The sequence below is a fragment of the Thalassophryne amazonica genome, chromosome 12, assembly GCF_902500255.1.
Source record: "Thalassophryne amazonica chromosome 12, fThaAma1.1, whole genome shotgun sequence".
Classification (NCBI taxonomy): Eukaryota; Metazoa; Chordata; class Actinopteri; order Batrachoidiformes; family Batrachoididae; genus Thalassophryne; species Thalassophryne amazonica.
The window spans coordinates 13269664-13292631 of NC_047114.1; the positions used below are offsets into that span (position 1 = coordinate 13269664).

At 40.9% G+C, this 22968-nt stretch overlaps 1 protein-coding gene across 1 annotated transcript in view; it reads left to right on the plus strand.

The window, feature by feature from the left end:
- The first annotated feature begins 4896 nt into the window (after positions 1–4896).
- cnpy1 (canopy FGF signaling regulator 1) overlaps positions 4897–22968 on the plus strand; it is a 74811-nt gene continuing 56739 nt past the window's right edge. Inside the window, exons 1-2 of the mRNA XM_034183907.1 lie at positions 4897–5008; positions 9171–9273. Of these exons, the coding sequence (XP_034039798.1) occupies positions 9180–9273 (94 nt within the window). The 5' untranslated portion in view covers positions 4897–5008; positions 9171–9179. The remainder of the gene's footprint in view (positions 5009–9170; positions 9274–22968) is intronic.

Below are 22968 nucleotides of genomic sequence, written 5' to 3' on the forward strand. Positions count from 1 at the left end.
TTTAATCATATCTTAGATCTTGTTCTGACTTATGGTATGGAAATAGAAGACTTAACAGTATTCCCTGAAAACTCCCTTCTGTCTGATCATTTCTTAATAACATTTACATTTACCCTGATGGACTACCCAGCAGTGGGGAATAAGTTTCATTACACTAGAAGTCTTTCAGAAAGCGCTGTAACTAGGTTTAAGGATATGATTCCTTTATGTTCTCTAATGCCATATACCAACACAGTGCAGAGTAGCTACCTAAACTCTAAGTGAGATAGAGTATCTCGTCAATAGTTTTACATCCTCATTGAAGACAACTTTGGATGCTGTAGCTCCTCTGAAAAAGAGAGCTTTAAATCAGAAGTGCCTGACTCCATGGTATAACTCACAAACTCGTAGCTTAAAGCAGATAACCCGTAAGTTGGAGAGGAAATGGCGTCTCACTAATTTAGAAGATCTTCACTTAGCCTGGAAAAAGAGTCTGTTGCTCTATAAAAAAGCCCTCCGTAAAGCTAGGACATCTTTCTACTCATCACTAATTGAAGAAAATAACAACCCCAGGTTTCTTTTCAGCACTGTAGCCAGGCTGACAAAGAGTCAGAGCTCTATTGAGCTGAGTATTCCATTAACTTTAACTAGTAATGACTTCATGACTTTCTTTGCTAACAAAATTTTAACTATTAGAGAAAAAATTACTCATAACCATCCCAAAGACGTATCGTTATCTTTGGCTGCTTTCAGTGATGCCAGTTTTTGGTTAGACTCTTTCTCTCCGATTGTTCTGTCTTGAGTTATTTTCATTAGTTACTTCATCCAAACCATCAACATGTTTATTAGACCCCATTCCTACCAGGCTGCTCAAGGAAGCCCTACCATTATTTAATGCTTCGATCTTAAATATGATCAATCTATCTTTGTTAGTTGGCTATGTACCACAGGCTTTTAAGGTGGCAGTAATTAAACCATTACTTAAAAAGCCATCACTTGACCCAGCTATCTTAGCTAATTATAGGCCAATCTCCAACCTTCCTTTTCTCTCAAAAATTCTTGAAAGGGTAGTTGTAAAACAGCTAACTGATCATCTGCAGAGGAATGGTCTATTTGAAGAGTTTCAGTCAGGTTTTAGAATTCATCATAGTACAGAAACAGCATTAGTGAAGGTTACAAATGATCTTCTTATGGCCTCGGACAGTGGACTCATCTCTGTGCTTGTTCTGTTAGACCTCAGTGCTGCTTTTGATACTGTTGACCATAAAATTTTATTACAGAGATTAGAGCATGCCATAGGTATTAAAGGCACTGCGTTGCGGTGGTTTGAATCATATTTGTCTAATAGATTACAATTTGTTCATGTAAATGGGGAATCTTCTTCACAGACTAAAGTTAATTATGGAGTTCCACAAGGTTCTGTGCTAGGACCAATTTTATTCACTTTATACATGCTTCCCTTAGGCAGTATTATTAGACGGTATTGCTTAAATTTTCATTGTTACGCAGATGATACCCAGCTTTATCTATCCATGAAGCCAGAGGACACACACCAATTAGCTAAACTGCAGGATTGTCTTACAGACATAAAGACATGGATGACCTCTAATTTCCTGCTTTTAAACTCAGATAAAACTGAAGTTATTATACTTGGCCCCACAAATCTTAGAAACATGGTGTCTAACCAGATCCTTACTCTGGATGGCATTACCCTGACCTCTAGTAATACTGTGAGAAATCTTGGAGTCATTTTTGATCAGGATATGTCATTCAAAGCGTATATTAAACAAATATGTAGGACTGCTTTTTTGCATTTACGCAATATCTCTAAAATCAGAAAGGTCTTGTCTCAGAGTGATGCTGAAAAACTAATTCATGCATTTATTTCCTCTAGGCTGGACTATTGTAATTCATTATTATCAGGTTGTCCTAAAAGTTCCCTAAAAAGCCTTCAGTTAATTCAAAATGCTGCAGCTAGAGTACTGACGGGGACTAGAAGGAGAGAGCATATCTCACCCATATTGGCCTCTCTTCATTGGCTTCCTGTTAATTCTAGAATAGAATTTAAAATTCTTCTTCTTATAAGGTTTTGAATAATCAGGTCCCATCTTATCTTAGGGACCTCGTAGTACCATATCACCCCAATAGAGCGCTTCGCTCTCAGACTGCAGGCTTACTTGTAGTTCCTAGGGTTTGTAAGAGTAGAATGGGAGGCAGAGCCTTCAGCTTTCAGGCTCCTCTCCTGTGGAACCAGCTCCCAATTCAGATCAGGGAGACAGACACCCTCTCTACTTTTAAGATTAGGCTTAAAACTTTCCTTTTTGCTAAAGCTTATAGTTAGGGCTGGATCAGGTGACCCTGAACCATCCCTTAGTTATGCTGCTATAGACGTAGACTGCTGGGGGGTTCCCATGATGCATTGTTTCTTTCTCTTTTTGCTCTGTATGCACCACTCTGCATTTAATCATTAGTGATCGATGTCTGCTCCCCTCCACAGCATGTCTTTTTCCTGGTTCTCTCCCTCAGCCCCAACCAGTCCCAGCAGAAGACTGCCCCTCCCTGAGCCTGGTTCTGCTGGAGGTTTCTTCCTGTTAAAAGGGAGTTTTTTCCTTCCCACTGTAGCCAAGTGCTTGCTCACAGGGGGTCGTTTTGACTGTGGGGGTTTTACATAATTATTGTATGGCCTTACCTTACAATATAAAGCGCCTTGGGGCAACTGTTTGTTGTGATTTGGCGCTATATAAAAAAATTGATTGATTGATTGATTGACCACCCCAAGATCAGTGCCCCTTTACCCCAGATCACCACCAAAACCACCCAATTACACCATTCCTCCCCCACAGCACCATCACCCATCATGTCTTCTGTGCACAAAGCCCTGAGGAACATAACGTCAGTCACAGCACCATCATGATTTGCACTACTGTAGTTCTGTTTGTACCCTCGTGACACCACTTAGTAATCAGTACGGTGAAAACAAGGACACAAACGAATGAACCTCCACAAAATTCCACATTTCAGGTGGCTGCTGCAAACAGATGGTTACTCTTGAGAGAAGGGGTTAAACCAGGGGGTTGCTACCAGCAGGACAGAATAGCTATTTTATGATCAGAAACATTCTAATCACATGTGTACAAAGCCAAGAATTCATTATTCATCATCCAGCGATGCACACTGAGATGTTACTTAGATGTTACTGAGATGCTACTGAAATGTTCCAGGTTCTTTTCCCACCTGGAGTCTCATGTACAAAGCATGTATATGCACAAATGGTGACAGCCAATCAGAGCAGAGAGAGACAATGGCATCGCTGGCCTGTCTGTCTGGCTGCTAATCCAACATGGTAGACAACGCTCAAAAACCGCTGCATTTCTGTGTAGATTTAAGACTTTTCTCATACATTATGTTCTTTTCACCTGATAACTCCTGTGAAGTGATTTACAAGACATCTCACGGATGTCAGCATGCAAGCTACGTGCACATGCGTCACCCGCAGTCAAAGATAACTTCCGATCTTTACGTCCTCCTGCAGACACTGTTTTAAAGAAAAGAAAATATTCCTTATGGAATTCCCCTGAGATTAATATGTTCTCCTCATGTTATCTCCTGGAATACAAGTGTGCAAGAACTGCTGTTCTCTCTCCCCATTAACCTGACACTTTAACATATTTCTGTTATGATTTGCACCGGGTATCCTTATTATACTGTTATACCTTTTATACTTTTGTACCTTTATATTTATTTACTCGTGTGCTCTGCACAAGAATTCCAATGTACCCAAACCTTGCGTGTGAATACAAATGGCAAATAAAGTCTCTATTTGTCTTTGTCTTTATCATTAAAATGAGCTGTAACTTTGCAAGACATTTCTAAAATCAACCAACATTATAATGCTTGGATTTCAGTAGAAAATAATTTTTTTCAGTTTAGTGAAATTTGGGTAGCCCAATACCTTTAATTCAGAAAAGTTCAAGAGTGAACACACCAGGCTGACAGCAGTCACACACTGTGAGCTTTTACTAAAAGAATGAACTAAAAGTTTTAGTTCAGTCTAAAATGTTTAGTGCATGGATTTCCTCAGGTTCTAAAACATTCACGTTGCATGTTAATATTTAAACCGATAGTTTCCCGCAGACACACTTAAAAAATAAAATGGTTAATTCTTTTGTTTCTTCAAGATATTTGAGATTTCAATATGCAGACAATTGGCACATAACAGAATAACGTAGGAGATATCAAGTCTTAGTAAAAACAAAACAAAGAACGAGTTGTAAAAGTGTGTGAGGCACATTAAACTCATCCGAGGTCTTTTAATGATAAATCAAGGTATTGCAGTGAAAGTCACTTTTCTTATTATGTGTTAGTTTAGTTCCAGAATATGTGTGTGCAAATTATATTCTGCCAGAAACATTTGAAAACTCGGCGGGGATTTGGGGATTATCATTTTGAGATAGTAAAATTTGCCGATTAGTACATAAGATTAATTACAAAGGGAAAACGCTTATTATTACATACAAATTTGTACATTCTGCTTGTTCACCTAGATGACGTCAGATGAACACCCCCGAAGCCATGCTATTGGTCAGAGCGTTCGTCATGTGGCGTATGATTGGTTGATCAGGGTGACGTTACACTGAACGTGGCTGCAGCTCAGTCAGGCACGTCCACTGATGACACTGTCGTCACCCGCAACCGCGCCGAATCATACCGGAAGTTATTTGACATTCCATCTAAATTAAGGCTTAAACTCTTATGCATAATTACATAGTCAACCAAAAAACTAACTTTTTTCTCATTATCACACATTTTATTATATATTCACCCGGTTACTTTGCTTATAATATTTTTTCCGTAAAATGTCACATATTTCTTTTAGTAAAATGTTATTTTGAAGGACCGGACAGGAACTGGTTTTTGTTTCTTTTTATTTGATTTCTTCGTGACACAGGTGTAGGAGTTGAGGATGTAGAGGAGAAATACTTCTGACGGTCTGTCCGTGAGGACCTTCCACTGTCTGCTACCTGTCCAGGTAAGAACAAACTCCACGCGCTCTGCTCATGGTGCGCACGAGCCACAGCGTCACACAGCACACCCGAGCACGCGCCCATAAGTCGCTGTCAGTTCGGCTCAGCGCACTTAAAAAAAAAAACAAAAAACTTTACGCTTCAGGGTATGAACACAGACATTAATAATAATAATTAATAATAATTTTCCCTCTGTTGTTAAATAAGATCCGCATCAGAAGGTTCAATCTGCTCAGATATGTGGACAGAAAAGAAAGAAGCAAACTGAAACATTCCGATAGTGAGAAATTTGTGGCAGGTGTTCATGTTGTCTGTCCTCACAGGACAGTTTGCACAGCTGTTTGGGACAGACAAGAGTTCCAGCCTGTGGACGATATGGAGGACCAAACCTGCCATTTTTGAACTTTAGTGATGGCGAGATGAAGCTTCTTCAAATATTGAGGTGATGCTTCGAATGCATGCTAGAGACCCCTACTGGTCAATAAGCGTATGATATAACAAAAAATACTGCGAAAAAAACTGACGAACACAAACCCAACCCAAAATGTGCTCTGTTGTCTGTGTATTGACAAAAATACAGACATGTGCTTCAGAATACAAATGATTGTTATTGATTGATGTTCTCGTCTTTATCATAATGAAAATATGAAATTTAGAACAATAGAATAATAGAAATTCATGACACATAGATTCACTGTAATATATATATATATATATATATATATATATATATATATATATATATATATATATATGTGTGTATATATATATATGTGTGTGTGTATATGTTCTCCACTCAGATTGCAATAGCCATTCACAGATTAGCCTTTCTGTCCATCATTTACCTGTATTTTGGCATTCTTGGTGCCAGAAAGTTATGTTGGATCCAAAAAGGCTAGGACCAAAAGTTATATTGGATCGGTTCCCACTGACCAATAGCGTTATAGCTTAATGCCAACGGCTAGCCAATCAGAGCGCGGCATACGAAGGTCAGGAACTAGCTGACAGACGCTGGTTGAAAAAATGGCAACAAACATGTCAACAACAGCAGAAAATCGTTTGCCAGTGAGGTTTGCTGAGTTCACAGAGGAGGAACTGGTGGAAATATTGAACTCCAAAGATTCCAAAAACATTAAGAAGGTAGACAAGCATGCTACTGACGTTTTAGAAGCATTCATCGCATCAGAATCAATCAGATGCTGTTCACAACAAAATAAATTGATCTAATTTACTTGACTCTTTGTTGTTTGCTTAATTTTGGAGGGGGGTGGAGAACATAACAATTGATGGATAGTAAGGAGTCCAACATAGAGAAATATTGGATTCAGAAAAGTTATATAACTTTTCTTCAGCCAATATTTCTCTATGTTGGACTCCTTACTATCCATTATTTGTATAATATATATATATATGGAATCCTCTGAAAGGTAATTATCTAATATATAAAGCTGACTGCATGTGCGTGTTTCCTATGTAATTAAGCAGTCAACACCAAACTTGGTATGGTGACTGGAGTCACCAAGGGGGAAGTCACTGGGGCCCTTAGGTTGAAAGCATACGAACACACACACACACACACACACGGTCAGCCTTAGATTACGACCCGTTCACTGGAGCCCTTATTTTCGCAGTTCATGTGGTACTTAGGTCAAGTAGTAAGCATCATACTTTGGCATGGCTGGGGTGCACTTTAGTTAAAATTCAAACCAGAACATTGCAGTGATATGACATGCTGTCACCTTTTTATCATCATTCACTTGAGTCTCATGAATGTCACAAAATGCTCTGTGGAAATCAATGATGACAATGCAATGCAATTTACTATAGTTTAACTAAAGTGACATGAAATATACAACGACATGGCTACAATTCTTCTCTATTACCGGTGTGTAGAACAGGTGACTCAGCTAGTTTATAATAATAGTATTATTATTATTTATACCATGGTCAGTGAGAATTCCATGTCTAACTGGCGTGCATTATTTTTCGTGTATACACACGTAGTTCGGCGAGTTAAGTCGCTGTAATATCACTCCGATATGGTTGTCACCATAGCAACGCGCAAATCAGTTGGTGCAGATCAGCTGTGTTTTGACAGGTGAATGACAGAAACGCAATAAAACATGGATTTCCAAGTGAATTTTAATATTTTTGGCCAAAATAAATGTTTGAGGAATGGAAAGAGGAGGAGAGCAAACGAGAAGAACAGCAAAAGCAACGGCATAAAGATTTAACATCGGATGAACTGGACAAGATTGAAGACGGGAAAGAAGAGAACGGTTGCCAAGGATGAAAATATCTTGAGACTGGCATAAAATAGTCCCAAATACTTACGCATTTTTATCAAGTTCTGTTAACTTAAGTAAATATTTGTGTGTTAGCTCAAGGTGTGGGACCATGGTATAAGCGGATTAAACAACTCGAAGCCGTGCATTATACGGTTTGAATGCACTTCGCGGAGTAACACCACTCCGCTTCTCGTCGTGATGTTTTAGACTCCGTGTCGTTCATTCAAACCCTATAATGCAGGCCTTCTCGTTATTTAATCTTTACTTACAACATATATTGTAATGGATTGGTGAGCCACACTACGCTGAAGGCAGCAGCAACTGAACATCTCAGCTCAGCTTCTGTTTGCAGATGGAACAGATCAGATCTGTGTAACTTCCAACACTAAGATTTTTGAATGTGTAGGTGTCAGGGTAAGTTTAATACTTTCCTTACATAATTTAATGTAAATGTTTGTACTGGCTCGATATCCACATCAGAACGGTATTTTAAAATGTATTTTGCAAGCTCTTTTCCCGTCTGTTTTCACTTGCGTATCCGCATTGAAAATGCACTTGAAAACAGTTAACATCCAGGCACTTTGGCAATATTTTGCCTGGTTACAAAGTGGAATGTCGCTCTCCATGAAGGGAAATTCACGTTTAGTAGGCAGCATTGGGACTGCGCTCTCTAGTTCTCATATACGGCTCTGTGCTGTAAACCCATCTCTTTCCTGTGCTTCTGTGCCTATGTCCCCCCGCCATGTGAACCACACCTTCCAGACCAAGTAGGGCTGGGTGATATGGCACAAATAGAATATCACAGTTTTGTTTTTATTATGTTATTGCAATTTTGATTTTATCACAATCTTTTTGACGATGACCACCATAACTTCAGTTACATACAAAAGAAACATTGAATAAATAAACTCATTTATTAAAATTAGGGATAATCAACACAATGCTAACATGGTTATGTTGTAAATTCACACCAGAGAATATAAAAATGCAATGAGACTCCTGAGTATAACTCACTTGATTATGTTCCTTCTTGACAAATCGCGATAAAGTCAATTTTCCCTCCAAGGTCCACGCTAGTTGATACATAATCAAGCGAGTCGAGTCTTATCTTAAGTTAGGACAACAAAAGTTGTTTGTACTTACATTAGATGATGGCGACTGCTCTCCTTGTCCGTCCATGTCCGTCCAGCTCATCTCAGAAGTCAAAATGACTCAGATGGCTGAGAGATCTAAATAGACGGCTGTGTAATGAATGGAACCACACTGCCATCTAGTGGATATCCAGTGTGTGTGAGTGTGTATTTGCGAATCAGTGGGCATTTGTTTGTGGATCTGTGTGGATTTCGCGAAAAGAATGTCTCAAAATTACGTCACAGAGGAAAGCGATGAATGTGTGTAATTGGTGATCCACAAATGCTGAAACTCAATTCACAAATACAATTTCCAGTTTTACAAATGTAATTTTTTTTTTTTTTTTACAAATTAAGTTTTATATTTGCAAATACAACATTATTTGCAAAGACCAGTTTACAAGTTACAAATATGAAGTTTGCATTTGTGGATATCTGAATACATTTGCAAATCAGTGATTATTTGTAGATCACCCTGTGTGCATTTACAAATATTAATGAGACCATTTTAATCCCATATTAAAACATCTTCAACAAAGAAGTTACAAATAAACATTTGTGACATACAATTATGCACAACTGCCAGATGCATTGTATAGTGGAATGCTAATTTCCAACACCTGTCTACAAGGGGGCTTTACTCCCCCCCCCCCCCCCGTTTGTTTTGTCACGGTAGTGCAGGTGTCATATAATAAACTGCTCAGCACCCTCCTTTCATTGTCTCTGTGTCATGTTCTGTGCTCTGCCAGGTTATCAACATGGCCTTATGGGTTCTTCAGATAAGTGTGATGGTGCTACCCATCCTTCTTGGCAGCTGCCAAGGGAAAAGGGACACGCTGCTGTACTGTTCCGGTAAGTTACCAGTGCCAGCACTGAATGAATTAAGGTGAAAATACAGGAATTTTCATGATTCTGCACAAATATTCACTTCTCCCAGCTCCCATGAACTCATCGTAGCCATGCAGGCTGTCACACCTGCCTTCTCTCTGTGACTATGAAGTCCTGTTGATACTCTCCACTCTGCCATTCTCTCACATTGCACCCCTTTTTGTATTGAGTTACGTTTTTCACTTTTGTTTTTTGAAATTTTTGTGACTTTGGCCTGCTTGAGGTTTCATCCTGTAATCAAAAACTGCTGAGGGACCCACCCATTACAAAGGCCTGAACGCTGGGGTGTGGAGCTGAGCTTGGTGGTGTTGCTGGCTCTTGCCCCGTTAGGCAGTCCCTGGTGGCCTGCTCTTTCTTAGTGTTTTCAGGTTCTGTGGTCCCTGTGTTTGCTTCTCTCCTTCTTGTAGTGCAGGGTACTGGTCCTATTGCTGCACATGTCATGTCCCAATTAGGTGGGAGTGCATGCTGTGACTGTAGGCTTTTTAGATGGTGGTAGGATCACCGATGCAGGTTGGGGGCTATGAGGCACTGATGCAACTCCTCATGTTATTGAATCAACAGGGGATGAAAGCCAGGAAAGAACAGGAAGAGCCAGGATAATCCAAACCTGTGTGGAATGGAAGGAATAGTGCAGTTAGAGAGAAGGACACCAGTGAGAGCTCAATCGTAGGGTTGTGACTGTCATCTCCAATCCATCCATCTCCAATGGGCTGCACCAGACGACCCAATACAATACAGGACATGACAACCACGAGGAACCAGAAGAGGGAGCAGGAAGGGTGAGGGGGCTGGCAGGAGGGCCAACAAAAGGAACTGCCAAGAGAAAATGCATAAAACAACAGGCGAACAGATGAGAGATTGACAGCAGACAGAACAACAAGGGAATGGCAGTGCAGCCAACAGAGGACAAGTAGAACATGAGGAGGCCAGCTGTGCAGGTAAAAATGGACAGACAGGACATCAGGAGGATTGTTGTACAGGCAACAAAGGACAGATAGCTCAATCTGTGGGCAGTTGTATGGTCAGCAGGGGTAGAAACGAGTCAACAGGTGGGTAGTTGTATGGCCATCAGAGGACACACCGCATGCAGAGAAACCAACCCAGAATACCTGCAGTGTCACAGCTAGCCATAAAAAGACTGGCCCAAAGAAACTGGAACAGGGGGAGCACATCAGCCCTGGACTGCTTCAGAGCCTTAAACAGGAACAAATGAGGTGTAATGGCTCTTGGCCACCTCAGAGACAGAACATGTAAGCCCTCAACCAATTCAGAGACATGAACTGGAACAGATGAGGCATAATAGACCGTGGCGGCCTCATAGATGGAATTGGAGAATACATCAAGGAGCACTAGGAAACTGTAAATAATAAGTATAAAAATTTTATCAAAACTTTACTAAGTCCGTTTGGCTTCTCCCTAATTTCACTCAGGGTCACCACAGCAGATCGTAGGTGGCTCTGCAGGTTGATTTGGCAGATGTTTCATGCAGAATGCTATTCCTGGTGCAACTTCACATGACATAGAGAATGGGCAGGGGTGGCCTTGGACTAGAAACAAGTGCACTTAACTGCTTGGCCACCATCCCTACCCTAAGAGGCAGAAAACAAGACAGTACCACACCACAAAGGGCGGTCACTGGATGTCCCAGGAACTAAAGGGTGGCCATGATAAAAGTCACAGATAAGGGCAAATGTTAGTAGCCAACTCCCAAGAATGGTTGTCAGGGTCATAACCTTCCCAATAACCAAAAACTTTTACCCAACAGCACACAGCTAAGAGACACATGATCTTCAAGGCTGGTGCCCCATCCACTGACTGTTGTGGTCATGGTTACTGTATTGTTATTGGCACTGCTACTGTCACTGTTATTGCTACTGTTAAAGTGCATTGACTCTTGCACGATTTTGATCCACGCACTGGCATGCAGTCTGCCATGCCAGTGAGTACACCCATTGTAAACTGTTGTAAACCGTGCGTGGCTGCATACCAGTGTGCAAAGAAAATTTTGAAATGTTCAAAACGTCTGGCACACATTAATTTCGTGAACTAGTCATGAACATTGCACAGCCTATTCAAAAATACGGTGTGTCAGTGCGTGTCACTGCGCGTAGCACATCTGAACCTACAATTAAATTATGAGATATTACATCTATAAACATAACTTTACAGATACATTATCTAACTCATAAGAAGGAATGAAATACAACTGTTTTTCCACTCCATTACCATTACTCAGTGGTGGGCACAGATAACCAAAAAATTAACTTCTATAACAGATAATCAGATAACTGAAAAGATATCTTTGATAACGATAAAACGATAAACCACCCCAAAATGTATCGGAAGTTTCTCTGGTACATTTGCAACTACTAACAAACTGAATTTGAGTTTTAACACCATGATCGCTTCTGGTAGCATCAAAAGCGACAACAGACCCAAACAATGAGCCCGCACTTCTGTCTTTGAACATCTTGCCCCCTGCTGGAAGCTCTTCCACCCCAGAAGCAAGCTGAAAGCAGCCGCAAAGCCCAGCTCTCTACCCAATCACAATGCTCCAGTCAGGCGGAGGTCTTGGAAAATAAAGCCATGCTGACTTATGGTTTGGTGTATAAATAAAATGAATACTGATAGAATAACTCCATTAATGTCAATTCTGTCACTTATACAAAGTTAAAATATAACATATGTCTTTTAATGTTGAATAATGCACTAATTCTGAAGTCTTGTAAAAAAAAAAAAAACAGATCGCAAAGGATTCTGGGTAAAATGTGCCTCTTCTGATAAACACTGATTGGTTGAGTCATTCATTATGTAAACCAACATGTTAATGTAATGTGTGTCGTGTGTTGGTGTTTACAGATAAATGTGCTTTTGTAAAAATTCTATTTTTTTATTTGTAAAAACAGGCATTTTTAAGGAATTTTTACTGGAAGTGTCATCGCAACATGTTTTGCATGTGGAGAGAATGTGCGCTCATTTTTTTATATTGTGCGCACGTTTTATGATGTAAAATGTGCACACGCCGCGCTGTGAGATCTCAGTAACATTGAGAACTGCATTGAGACGCTCTGATCACGCTGCATTAACCGCTGCACACAGACAACACCATTAACATCGCAACATAAAACTATTTTTATATTGTGCCTAAAACTCTCGTGAATATATTCTCTGGGTTTTTAGATGTTATTGTATTTATTTTATGTAAACATGCGAGAATCACAGGCTGTCTCTCCGTTATTTTCAATGGGAGCTGCTGTGAGCTACGCTCGCTTCCTGATCATGTCGTTCTGGGGAAAGTGAAGTTTGCTATTTAACGTCTTGATTATTGTTCTTTACAACACTGTCCTCTTTGTTCGAGACTAATATATATAATATGTCAGAAATTTAGTTTGTGTTTATTAAATTCCACGCAGATTAAACGTAACAGACACGGATTATTTGTTATAATTGTTTTAGCAAGTTTTCAGGGTATCAGGCAGCAGTCTCTTATTAATGTGACAAAGCATAAAAAAAATTACATTTTTGTAGTTTGTAGAGACCTTGAAAACTTGCCAAAACAAAATTCCAGATAATCCGTGTCTGCTACATTTAAGATGCATGGAATTTAATAAACGCAGACACATTAACAACGTCTATAAACCCAGAGAATATATTGTTGTTATAATGTATTGTTATTCGCTTGGTACATTATTTGAAGTAACCTCAAATCAACTAAATCATGAAATTTAAGTACCCTATACTTAATAAACAATGGATTAGATGGATCTCTAAATCGGCTGTTGCCGATCACTTTTAAAGCTCTTTTCTGCAAAATAAATAAAGGTTGTGTATAAGTTGTACATGTTGTTCCCCAGATTTCTACACAATAAGTCAAATATGGAACAATCAGTGAATTGTACAATGTTAATAATCCATAACTATTTAATGAATATTTAACTTTATGCAAAACAGCAATGGCTTTCGCTATCTTTCCTTTTATGTAATTTATGTGTGATTTCCATGTAAAATCTTCATCAATCATAACTCCTAAAAATTTCATTTCTTTTACCCTTTGAATGTCCATCCCATCCATTTTTAATGACACATCATTTTTTTTTTTTAACTCTGTCATTAAACAACATGAAGTTTGTTTTACCAAGATTGACAATCTGTTTATATCAAACCGATATTTCACTTTTTCCAACTCTGTATTCATCACTTGTGCTACTTCCTGTATATCCGATCCAGAGTAAAATAATGTTGTATCGTCAGCAAATAAAATGCTACCAAGTACATTAGATATATTCACAAAATCATTGATATACAAAATAAACAGTTTGGGTCCAAGTACCGACCCTTGTGGTACTCCACACATAATATTACACAATTCTGATTTAGTATTATTTATCTGAACAAACTGTTTTCTATTTTCTAAGTAGCTCTTTACCCACTGATGTGCAATCCCTCTTATTCCATATTGTTGTAACTTGTGAAGCAATCTTGAATGATCGATAACATCAAAAGCTGTTTTCAGATCAGTAACACTTACCATATAATCCTTATTATCTATTGCTGTTGATATTTTCTGTTAATTCCATAATTGCCATAGCTGTCGAATGTTTTATTCTAAATCCTTACTGAGCATTATTTAAAATATATTTCTCAATGAATTTGTCCAACCTTGTCACAAAAACCTTTTCCATAATTTTAGAAAACTGTGGAAGCAATGACACTGGCCTGTAATTTGAAACGTTATGTTTGTCTCCATTTTTATATAATGGGACTACCTTGGCAATTTTCATTTCATCTGGGAAAATTCCTGTTGAGAGACAGATTACAAATGTAAGTGAATGGTTCAATAACAGTTTTTATTATACTTTTTACAGTCATCATGTCTAAATCTTCATAGTCAGTTGATCTTTTGCTGTATTCAGGTATTACACCTGTATTCATCTACAGGTGTAATAATAAAGAAAAACACATTTTCTTTTTCCTGAATCTAAATATTCTTTATACATTCCCACAATCTTTTAAGGTTACTGAATGTTCTACAGTGGGCTGTGCCCATTTCTACCTGTTATTTTATTTTATTTTTTTATTTATTAAATCCTACTTTTTCAACCTCTGTTTTGGTCATCAGTGTCATCTGCACCACAAGCTGTACATTCATTCAGTGGACACGTGTGTGTTTATACTAATAAGATTATTCAGTCCAATAAACGTGAAACATGGTCTAATGACACAAAAAATAGCAAAAAGCTGCCTGCCAAATTGTGTAGTAGTCTGTCACAAATTGGTGCCACAAGTGGGGAAGTAATAATCCTAAATTAGATGCATGGAAAAGCATGAAATTCATATTGCAACAACTTATCTATCAAAGAACAGCAATGTTCAACATAGAATGTTCCATAATTTTCAGTGTGAATAGCTTTAAATTACACAGAATAGCTTTAAATTACGCAGACTGAGCACTGCAGATCCAAGATTTGCTCTGAGAGTGCACATGGAGAAGTGTAGAGAAGGTGGCTGAGATGTATATGTGCAGGGATGGTCACAACACTGAATCTGGTTTGCTTAAGGTTCCTTCCAATGATCAAAATACCAGAGGAAGTGTTTTTCTGAAGACTATTCCCATTGTGCTTGCTCAGAGGATGGGTCAGGTTAAACTTTATTCAGAAGAAGCTCCTTTAAGTGACCGATATTGTGATTGTCATATTAAAAAAAAAATTAAATAAAAATTCTATCCATTGCCCAGTCACCTATGACCTTTATATTGTCTTTATATACAATAAAGACAATATTTCTGTTGTTGCTATTTGGTAGAACACTTGGTTGAACAGATATAAAGGTAAATTACATTTTGAATATTGATAATAAATATAACTGCCAAACTGAATTACAACATAGTTATGTGAATCCACAACACTTCATGTGATGCAGTGTACGTAGTGGAAAAATATGGACATCTTGGGTAAATTTTGTCCTCTTGACAGTATAGTTGGCATGACAGTGCCGTCGCCAATGCCATCTGTGGGTCAGGCCCACATCTTGCAGTTGCAGTGTTACACAATGCAGAGATGGGGCCTCAGGAGGCAGTCTGCTTAGGGGGTTTGGACCTTGTGTATATCTGTATATACACAAGGGTGTGTGTGTGTGTATATATATATATATATATATATATATATATATATATATATATATATATATATATATATATATATTTCTACCTCATTTCTTATGTCTTGTACTGTTACAAGTATTATTATCATTGCTTATCCTTGCACACGCTGTTTGATGAACATTTTCCTCTTCTTGCATTCACCTTGTGTGTTTTCTTAAGAGCTGACGTAACATGTGAATTTCTCCTCTGTGAGATCAATAAAGTTTATCTTATCTGCTGGCAGGTCGAGTTGCCTTTGTTATTGTCACTGTTCTTGCTATTGTTTCTGTTAGTGTTAGTGTCACTGTTATTGCCACTGTTTGTGTTCTTGTCATTGTTACTGTTATTGTCTCTGTTATGTGCCACTGTTACTGTTATTGCCTCCGTTACGTGTCACTTCAATTTATTTTCATTTATATAGCGTCAAATCACAACAAAGTTGCCTCAAGGTGCTTCACACTTGTAAGGTCTAGCCTTACCAACACGCAGAGCAAGCACACAGGCAACAGTGGTAAGGAAAAACTCCCTTTGATTTGAGGCAGAAACCTCAAGCAGATCACACTCAAAGGAGTGACCCTCATCTTGGGCCATGCTACCGACACAATTTACAAAACAATTCACAAAATGAATGTACAGGAAATGTTGCTGATGGACAGGAGGGTTGCAGAAACAGACACCACATCCATCTCTTGATGGAGCCACACATCAAACAGAGAGAGAAAAAAAAACAGAATCGGGCATCAGAAAGACAACAAATGCAGTATAATTTGTCAGCATTACGCAACAAGAAAAACAGAAAAAATAAGATATACTTTATTGATCTCACAGTGGAGAAATTATGTTTACACTCCAGTTACCTCAGACAGCAATTAGTCCACAATTATTACTTGTTTACCGTAATAATGGCACACATCAGAATTAAAGACAGCACATACACATTTGACATTGTTTATGTGCACTAAGTTTGAAGAAGTCCGTTATCCGAATTGAGGCAAGTGGGTGAAGGCCACGCAGCAACCCTGAGATGCGCCGCCGTCGGCTTGGGGGAAGTAGCGGGGGCTGCAGCTAAAACTGCACTGCCCCCGCAGAAGGGGAAAGGACTGACGTGAGCAGGCGCTGGTGTGGGGAGTGTTGATGGGGGATAGGAGGGGGGTGGGGGAGGGAATGGAGCATGCTTCAGTCCTGTGAAAAGCAGTTTATTGTCTTTGTGAGTTGAGATAAGAAACAGCCAAATGATCCCCAGGCCAAATAAATTCCTCTGGAGGAAAACAGTCGGGCAATTTGACCTTCAGGCTTGATAAGCCTGTAATATTATGGTTTGAGCAGTGAAAAACACTTCTTCACAGTTCTACTTGAACAACCAAATCCCAGTTATGAATTAAGAATATTCCCATTTATGAATTAAGAATATTGACCGGCCTCTGAAATCTTCAACTTCAACTGCAAGGCATGCATCAGCCATAGATGGGATGGGACGAATCTTCGCTATATTTCGCAGGTGGAAGAAAGCAGTCCTCATAATATCTCTAATGTGAAGGTCAAAGGATATTGTAGGATCAAAAATTACCCCAAGGTTCCTCACTTTGTCAGTGTGATGTATGACACACAAGCCTAGGCGATGCGTTAGCTGGTCACATTGATGCTGATGTCTCACTGGACCAACAACCATCATTTCAGTGTTATCAATGTTTAAAAGCAGGAAGTTGCTAGACATCCAGCTTTTCACTGATGCAAGGCAATTTTCTAAGGATTTTGTGTGGATGAGATTACCAGCAGTTATCGGCATGTATAACTGAGTATAATCAGCATAGCAATGAAAGGTAATCCCAAAACGCTGCAATATGCCCCCAGGGGTGCTGTATAAAGGGTAGAAAGCAGGGGGCCTAAGACAGACCCCCGTGGAACCCCAAATTTCATGTCACTAACGTTAGAGGTAGTGTTATTGTAGAAAAACAGTGAAAATGACTGGTCAGGTATGATGTCAACCATGCAAGGGCACTCCCAGTAATCCCAAAATGATTTTCCATCTTATTGAGTAGAATATGATGATCCACGGTATCAAATGCAGCACTAAGATTTAACAGCACCAGAACTGTAGTGGTGTCCGAATCCATTGCAAGCAGAAGATCATTCACCACTTTAGTGAGAGCTGTCTCTGTGGAATGATATTTTTTTAAACGCAGGCTGCAGTGGCTCAAAAAGATTATTCTCATTAAGGTGGTCCACAAGCTGCTGTGAAACCACCTTTTCAAGAATTTTAGAGCAAAATGATAGATTTGATATCGTTATATAGTTTTTCAATATACTAGGGTCAAGATTAGAGTTCTTCAGTCATGATTTAATCACTGCAGATTTGAAACATTTAGGAACAGATCCAGAAGTTAATGAGAGATTAATCATTTCCAGCACATTCGGCCCAAGAGTGGGCCACAGGTCCTTAAACAGTTTTGTTGGTATAGGATCAAATAAGCAGGTTGTACTTTTTGTAGACGTTACACGCTTTGTCAGCACGCTTAGTGAGATACTATCAAATTCTGTAAATCTAGGTAATACCTCAGTAATGGCACCGACCTCAATAGCAGGTTGTAGTGGCTGGGTTAAGGCATCCTAAGATATGATTAACCCAATGTCTTCTGTTTTCTTCTCAAAGTAATCCAAGAAATCTTGTGCTGTAAAAGGAGAGCGACCTACAGGTGGTTGTCCTTGAATAAGTGTTGCCACCGTGTTGAACAAGAACTTTGAGTTATGCTTATTTTTGTTGATCAAATCAGAGTAGTAGGTCTGCTTTGTAGCCAGTAGTGCATGCTTATAGTTTAAGATAGCATCACACCACACAAGGTGGAATGCTTCTAATTTTGAACTATGCCATTTCTGTTCTAGACCTCTAGCCTTATGCTTGAGGTAATGCAAGTACTCATTGAGCCAAGATGACTGTGTTTTGTTGGGTCGTGGTTTTAATAAAGGTGGAGCAATCATGTCAAGTGTTGTTTTGACCGCTGAGTGTAAACTGTCCACAAGTCTGTCTACTGATTGGGCATTTTCCAAACGTGAAGCTAAGATATCAGGCAGTCTAGCTTCGAGTTCAGTTGTAGCTGAGGAGTTAATGTGTCGCCGCAGTGATAGTTGTTCCGCTAAACATGGCAGTGAAACTGTAAATCTAATAAGTGAGCGATCAGAGACCACTGATGCAAGAGGCATGATGTCAATATTTGTGACAGCAATACCACGTGCGAGAACCAAATTCAGGGTATTTCCACTAATGTATGTTGACTCCTGAATACATTGCTGTAATCCTAATGCATCCACAATTGTTACTGTTATTGCTTCTGATGCTGTTGCCTCTGTGACATGAAAATTCAGCAAGGTATAATTCGAAATTTAAGATGGAACTCTACTAGTGTATACTAAGGTACACCTAAATTTCATAAAAAAAAACAAAAACAAAAGCAGAGTCATTTAGGTGCCTGGTCTTGTGGGTTCACCACCTGCAGAGGGGGCCATGGGGGTTGGGTGCAGAGAGGACTGGGTGGTGGTCAAGGGCGGGTGGCCCGGCGGCCCGGTCCACGCTCACAGCCTCTGGCTGTCAGGACGTGGAATGTCACCTCGCTGGGGGGGAAGGAGCCTGAGCTTGTGAGAGAGGTTGAGCTGTACCGACTAGAGATAGTCTGGCTCACCTCCCCATTTCTGGCGTTGCTCACGGGGAGAGGCGGCAGTCTGGGGTAGCATTGCTTATTGCTCCCCAGCACAGTCACCATGTGTTGGAGTTCACCCCGGTGAACAAGAGGGTCGCGTCCCTATGCCTTCGGGTTGGGAACAGGTCTCTCACTGTTGTCTCGGCCTACGGGCTGAGCAGCAGTGCAGAATACCCAACCTTCTGGGAGGGGTACTAGATAGTGCTCCGACCAGGGACTCTATTGTTCTCCTGGGGGACTTCAACACCCACGTGGGCGGCAACAGTGAGACCTGGAGGGGTGTGATCGGGAAGCACGGCCTCCCTGATCTGAACCCGATTGGTGTTCAGTTGTTGGACTTCTGTGCTAGTCACAGTTTGTCCATCACGAACACCATGTTCGAGCACAAGGGTGTCCATAAGTGCACATTGCACCAGGACACCCTGAGCCGGAGGTCGATGATCGACTTTGTAGTCGTATCATCAACCTTCGGCCACATGTCTCGGACACTTGGGTGAAGAGAGGAGCTGAGATGTCGACCTATCACCACCTGGTGGTGAGTTGGATCCCGTGGGAGGGGAGGAAGCCGGTCAGACCTGGCAGGCCCAAATGTATCGTGAGGGTCTGCTGGGAACGACTGGCGGAACCCTCTGTCAGCGAGGTCTTCAGCTCCCACCTCCGGGAGCGCTTCTCCCAGATCCCGGGGGAGGTTGGAGACATGGAGTCTGAGTGGACCATGTTCTTCACCTCCATTGTCGATGCAGCCGCTTGTAGCTGTGGTCACAGGGTCTCTGGTGCCTGTCACGGCGGAAATCCCCGAACCCGGTGGTGGACGCCAGACGTAAGGGATGCCGTCAAGCTGAAGGAGTCCTACTTGTCTTTATTGGCAGGTGGGACTCCGGAGGCAGCTGACAGGTACCGGCAGGCCAAGCATGCTGCGCCTGTGCCGTCGCAGAGGCAAAAAGTCTGGTCTGGGAGGAGTTCAAGGAGGCCATGGAGGAGGACTATCGGTCGGCCTCGAAGAAATTCTGGCAAACCATCCGACGCCTCCGGAGGCGGAAGCAGCTCCCCACCAACACTGTCTACGGTGCAGGTGGGGTGCTGTTGACCCTGACTGGGGATGTTGTCGGGCAGTGGAAGGAATACTTTGAGGATCTCCTCAATCCCATCGTCATGTCTTCCGAAGAGGAAGCAGAAACGGGGGACTCAGAGGCACACTCATCCATTACCCAGGCTGAAGTCTCTGAGGTGGTCAGAAAGCTCCTCGTGGTAAGGCTCCTGGTGTGGATGAAATCCGTCTTGAGTACCTTAAGTCTCTGGATGTTGTGGGACTGTCTTGGTTGACACGTCTCTGCAACATCGTGTGGCGGTCGGGGACAGTGCCTCTGGATTGGCAGACCGGGATGGTGGTCCCTCTGTTTAAGAAGGGGGACCGGAGGGTGTGTTTCAACTTCAGGGGGATCACACTCCTCAGCCTCTCCGGTAAGGTCTATTCCAGAGTACTGGAGAGGAGAATTCGACCGATAGTTGAACCTCGGATTCAGAAGGAGCAGTGTGGTTTTCGCCCTGGTCGCGGCACACTGGACCAGCTCTACGCCCTCCATTGGGGGCTCGAGGGTTCATGGGAGTTCGCCCGAACCAGTCCACATGTTGTCAGGAAAGATGACTTTAAGCTTGCTTTCAGCTTGTTTTCATCTTGGAATATAATACGTGCCATGGAATTAATATACATGCTGTTGGATTAAACTGCACAGTGTTTGGTACCTTCCAGGAGTAAGTGAGGTCATACCAGACTTTTCTATTGCAAATTGGGAGGCCCACGGAATGAACTTGTGGTGAAGATGAGGGAATATGTCTAAGAATGATTCTAACATGACAAGTATGATCAAATGAAGTATGATTAGAAGATGTATGTTACGAATAAGTGAAATGAATGATTATATGAGTTGTTTTTCATAGAGTGCAGAGTCAGAGAAAAAGAGGAAGTGAAGAAGATGTCGCAAGTGGGGCAAGAAAAGCTGATGTTGAACAACTGATCAAATGATTAAGATGTTGGTAAAATATGAAATAAATAATAAGGAATGAGAATGTTTGTATATGATCATATGAATTGTTTTTATGTAAAAGAGAGTTGTAATGAAATGATTGAATATGATTAATGTGATTTTGAAGAAATGATTTAAGAGTGAATTCTCAGAAAAGCTGAAGTGTTAACAGAAAAGAGGAACTTGAGAAATAAGTTACTGGTAGGGGCTGCAGAGATTTCCAGTAAAGCAGAAGGAGAAGGGAGGAGGTTTTGAGTCAACAGTGTCCCCATGGTAACCAAGATCATCTGAGGACGACTGGAGTCAAGAACATATATAACTTGTTGAAACACCAGAAAACAGGGTTATTCTTCCAGGGAGAGGTGCTGTTGCCACTAATCCCCTGCTACAAGGAGATCACAAGACTTGACCATCTTGTGAGCATCATTTGGAATCGTGGAGTGAGAGGATTGGAGCCATAAAAGATCATTTGAGAGAGATTTCAACTCCCACTCAGGCCGTCCAGTCACGGAGTAGCAGAACGATGGAGGATAACCACTGGCCTTAAGTCTGAGTGGGGAATGTTCAACGATTTCTCTCTCAAGGCATATCACAGCATACCAGAATGGATTAGATCAACTTTTGGTTTATTGAAGACGGAATAAATTCTTATGTGGATTAACTTCCTGAAGGATTACAATATCACACAAGGATCGTGGTCAGCTAACGACTAATAACTGATGAAGAGGAAATCAAGTTCATCGAGCTGTGGACCTTAACCTCGAAAACCTCCCTCCCTCACTCCTAGGAAAATTTGTTGAGAAATCAATCCAGTCCCAGTCAAAGTAAGATCAGTCAGAATTTTTGAATTAAAAAAATCTCTGCCAATCATTATTCTAATTATATTTGAATTACTGTTGTGAAATTATCACCGTATAACCTATTTTGATTATGTTATCGGCACTTGCAAAACCTGCAATAAAATTTCCAAGCATGCAGTTAAAGTGTTAAGGCTCGGACATTGGATTATTGATGCTTCTTAAGGTGTGAAAGTTAAGTTTATTGGGTATACAACATCAAGTGCTCTAAAAGGTTAGTCTGGTTTTTAATGAAAATAACACATCCTGGGGACTCGCTGTACGAGTCACTAAATTTAAAATCTAGCAACAATTCAAGAGCCCTGATCCATAAGAGGAGAACTGCCGTCAACGGGCGTGGCCGGTTCGTATCCTGGTTCCAGAGAAGGCTATTCGACCGGGGTGCGAGATCAGCTTCAGCGGGGTGGACGTCCGGATGGAGGCAGTGAGCAGCTAGACGAATCTCCTCGCCACCAGCTTGAACAACCTTTGTGCAGCCCTGTCGGGTAATACCCGTGGAGACACGAACCCCAGAGACGGAGAGCTGGTTTTACACAAACACTCATCGGAGGGTGAGCATGTGCCGTGTATCTAAAAGCGGGATCTGACACGTGGCGCCCGAACAGGGACCTGACAAAGTGTAGTCAGGTCCGAGGAAGAATCCTGGCCAAAGGAGAGTCTTTGCCATTGGGCAGGTGGAAAGCCCTGAGTAGATCACCAAAGGAGACAGTGTTGTGGAGAGCGTCGGCTGATGGCCTGTATAGGTCCAGTAATGGCTTGAAACATATCTGTCCTCCAGAGGTGTGCAAATTTGGAGGCGACCACCAGAAGGACGAAGTAAAGACAACAGGAGTAAGTATCCCAGGGAGCTGGGATCAAGGACGAGAAGCAAATGTGTCACTGCTGGATCGTCTGGACTGGGACGAGAAGCAGACGGGGATAGCCTGCTGGATCGTCACGAAACGACG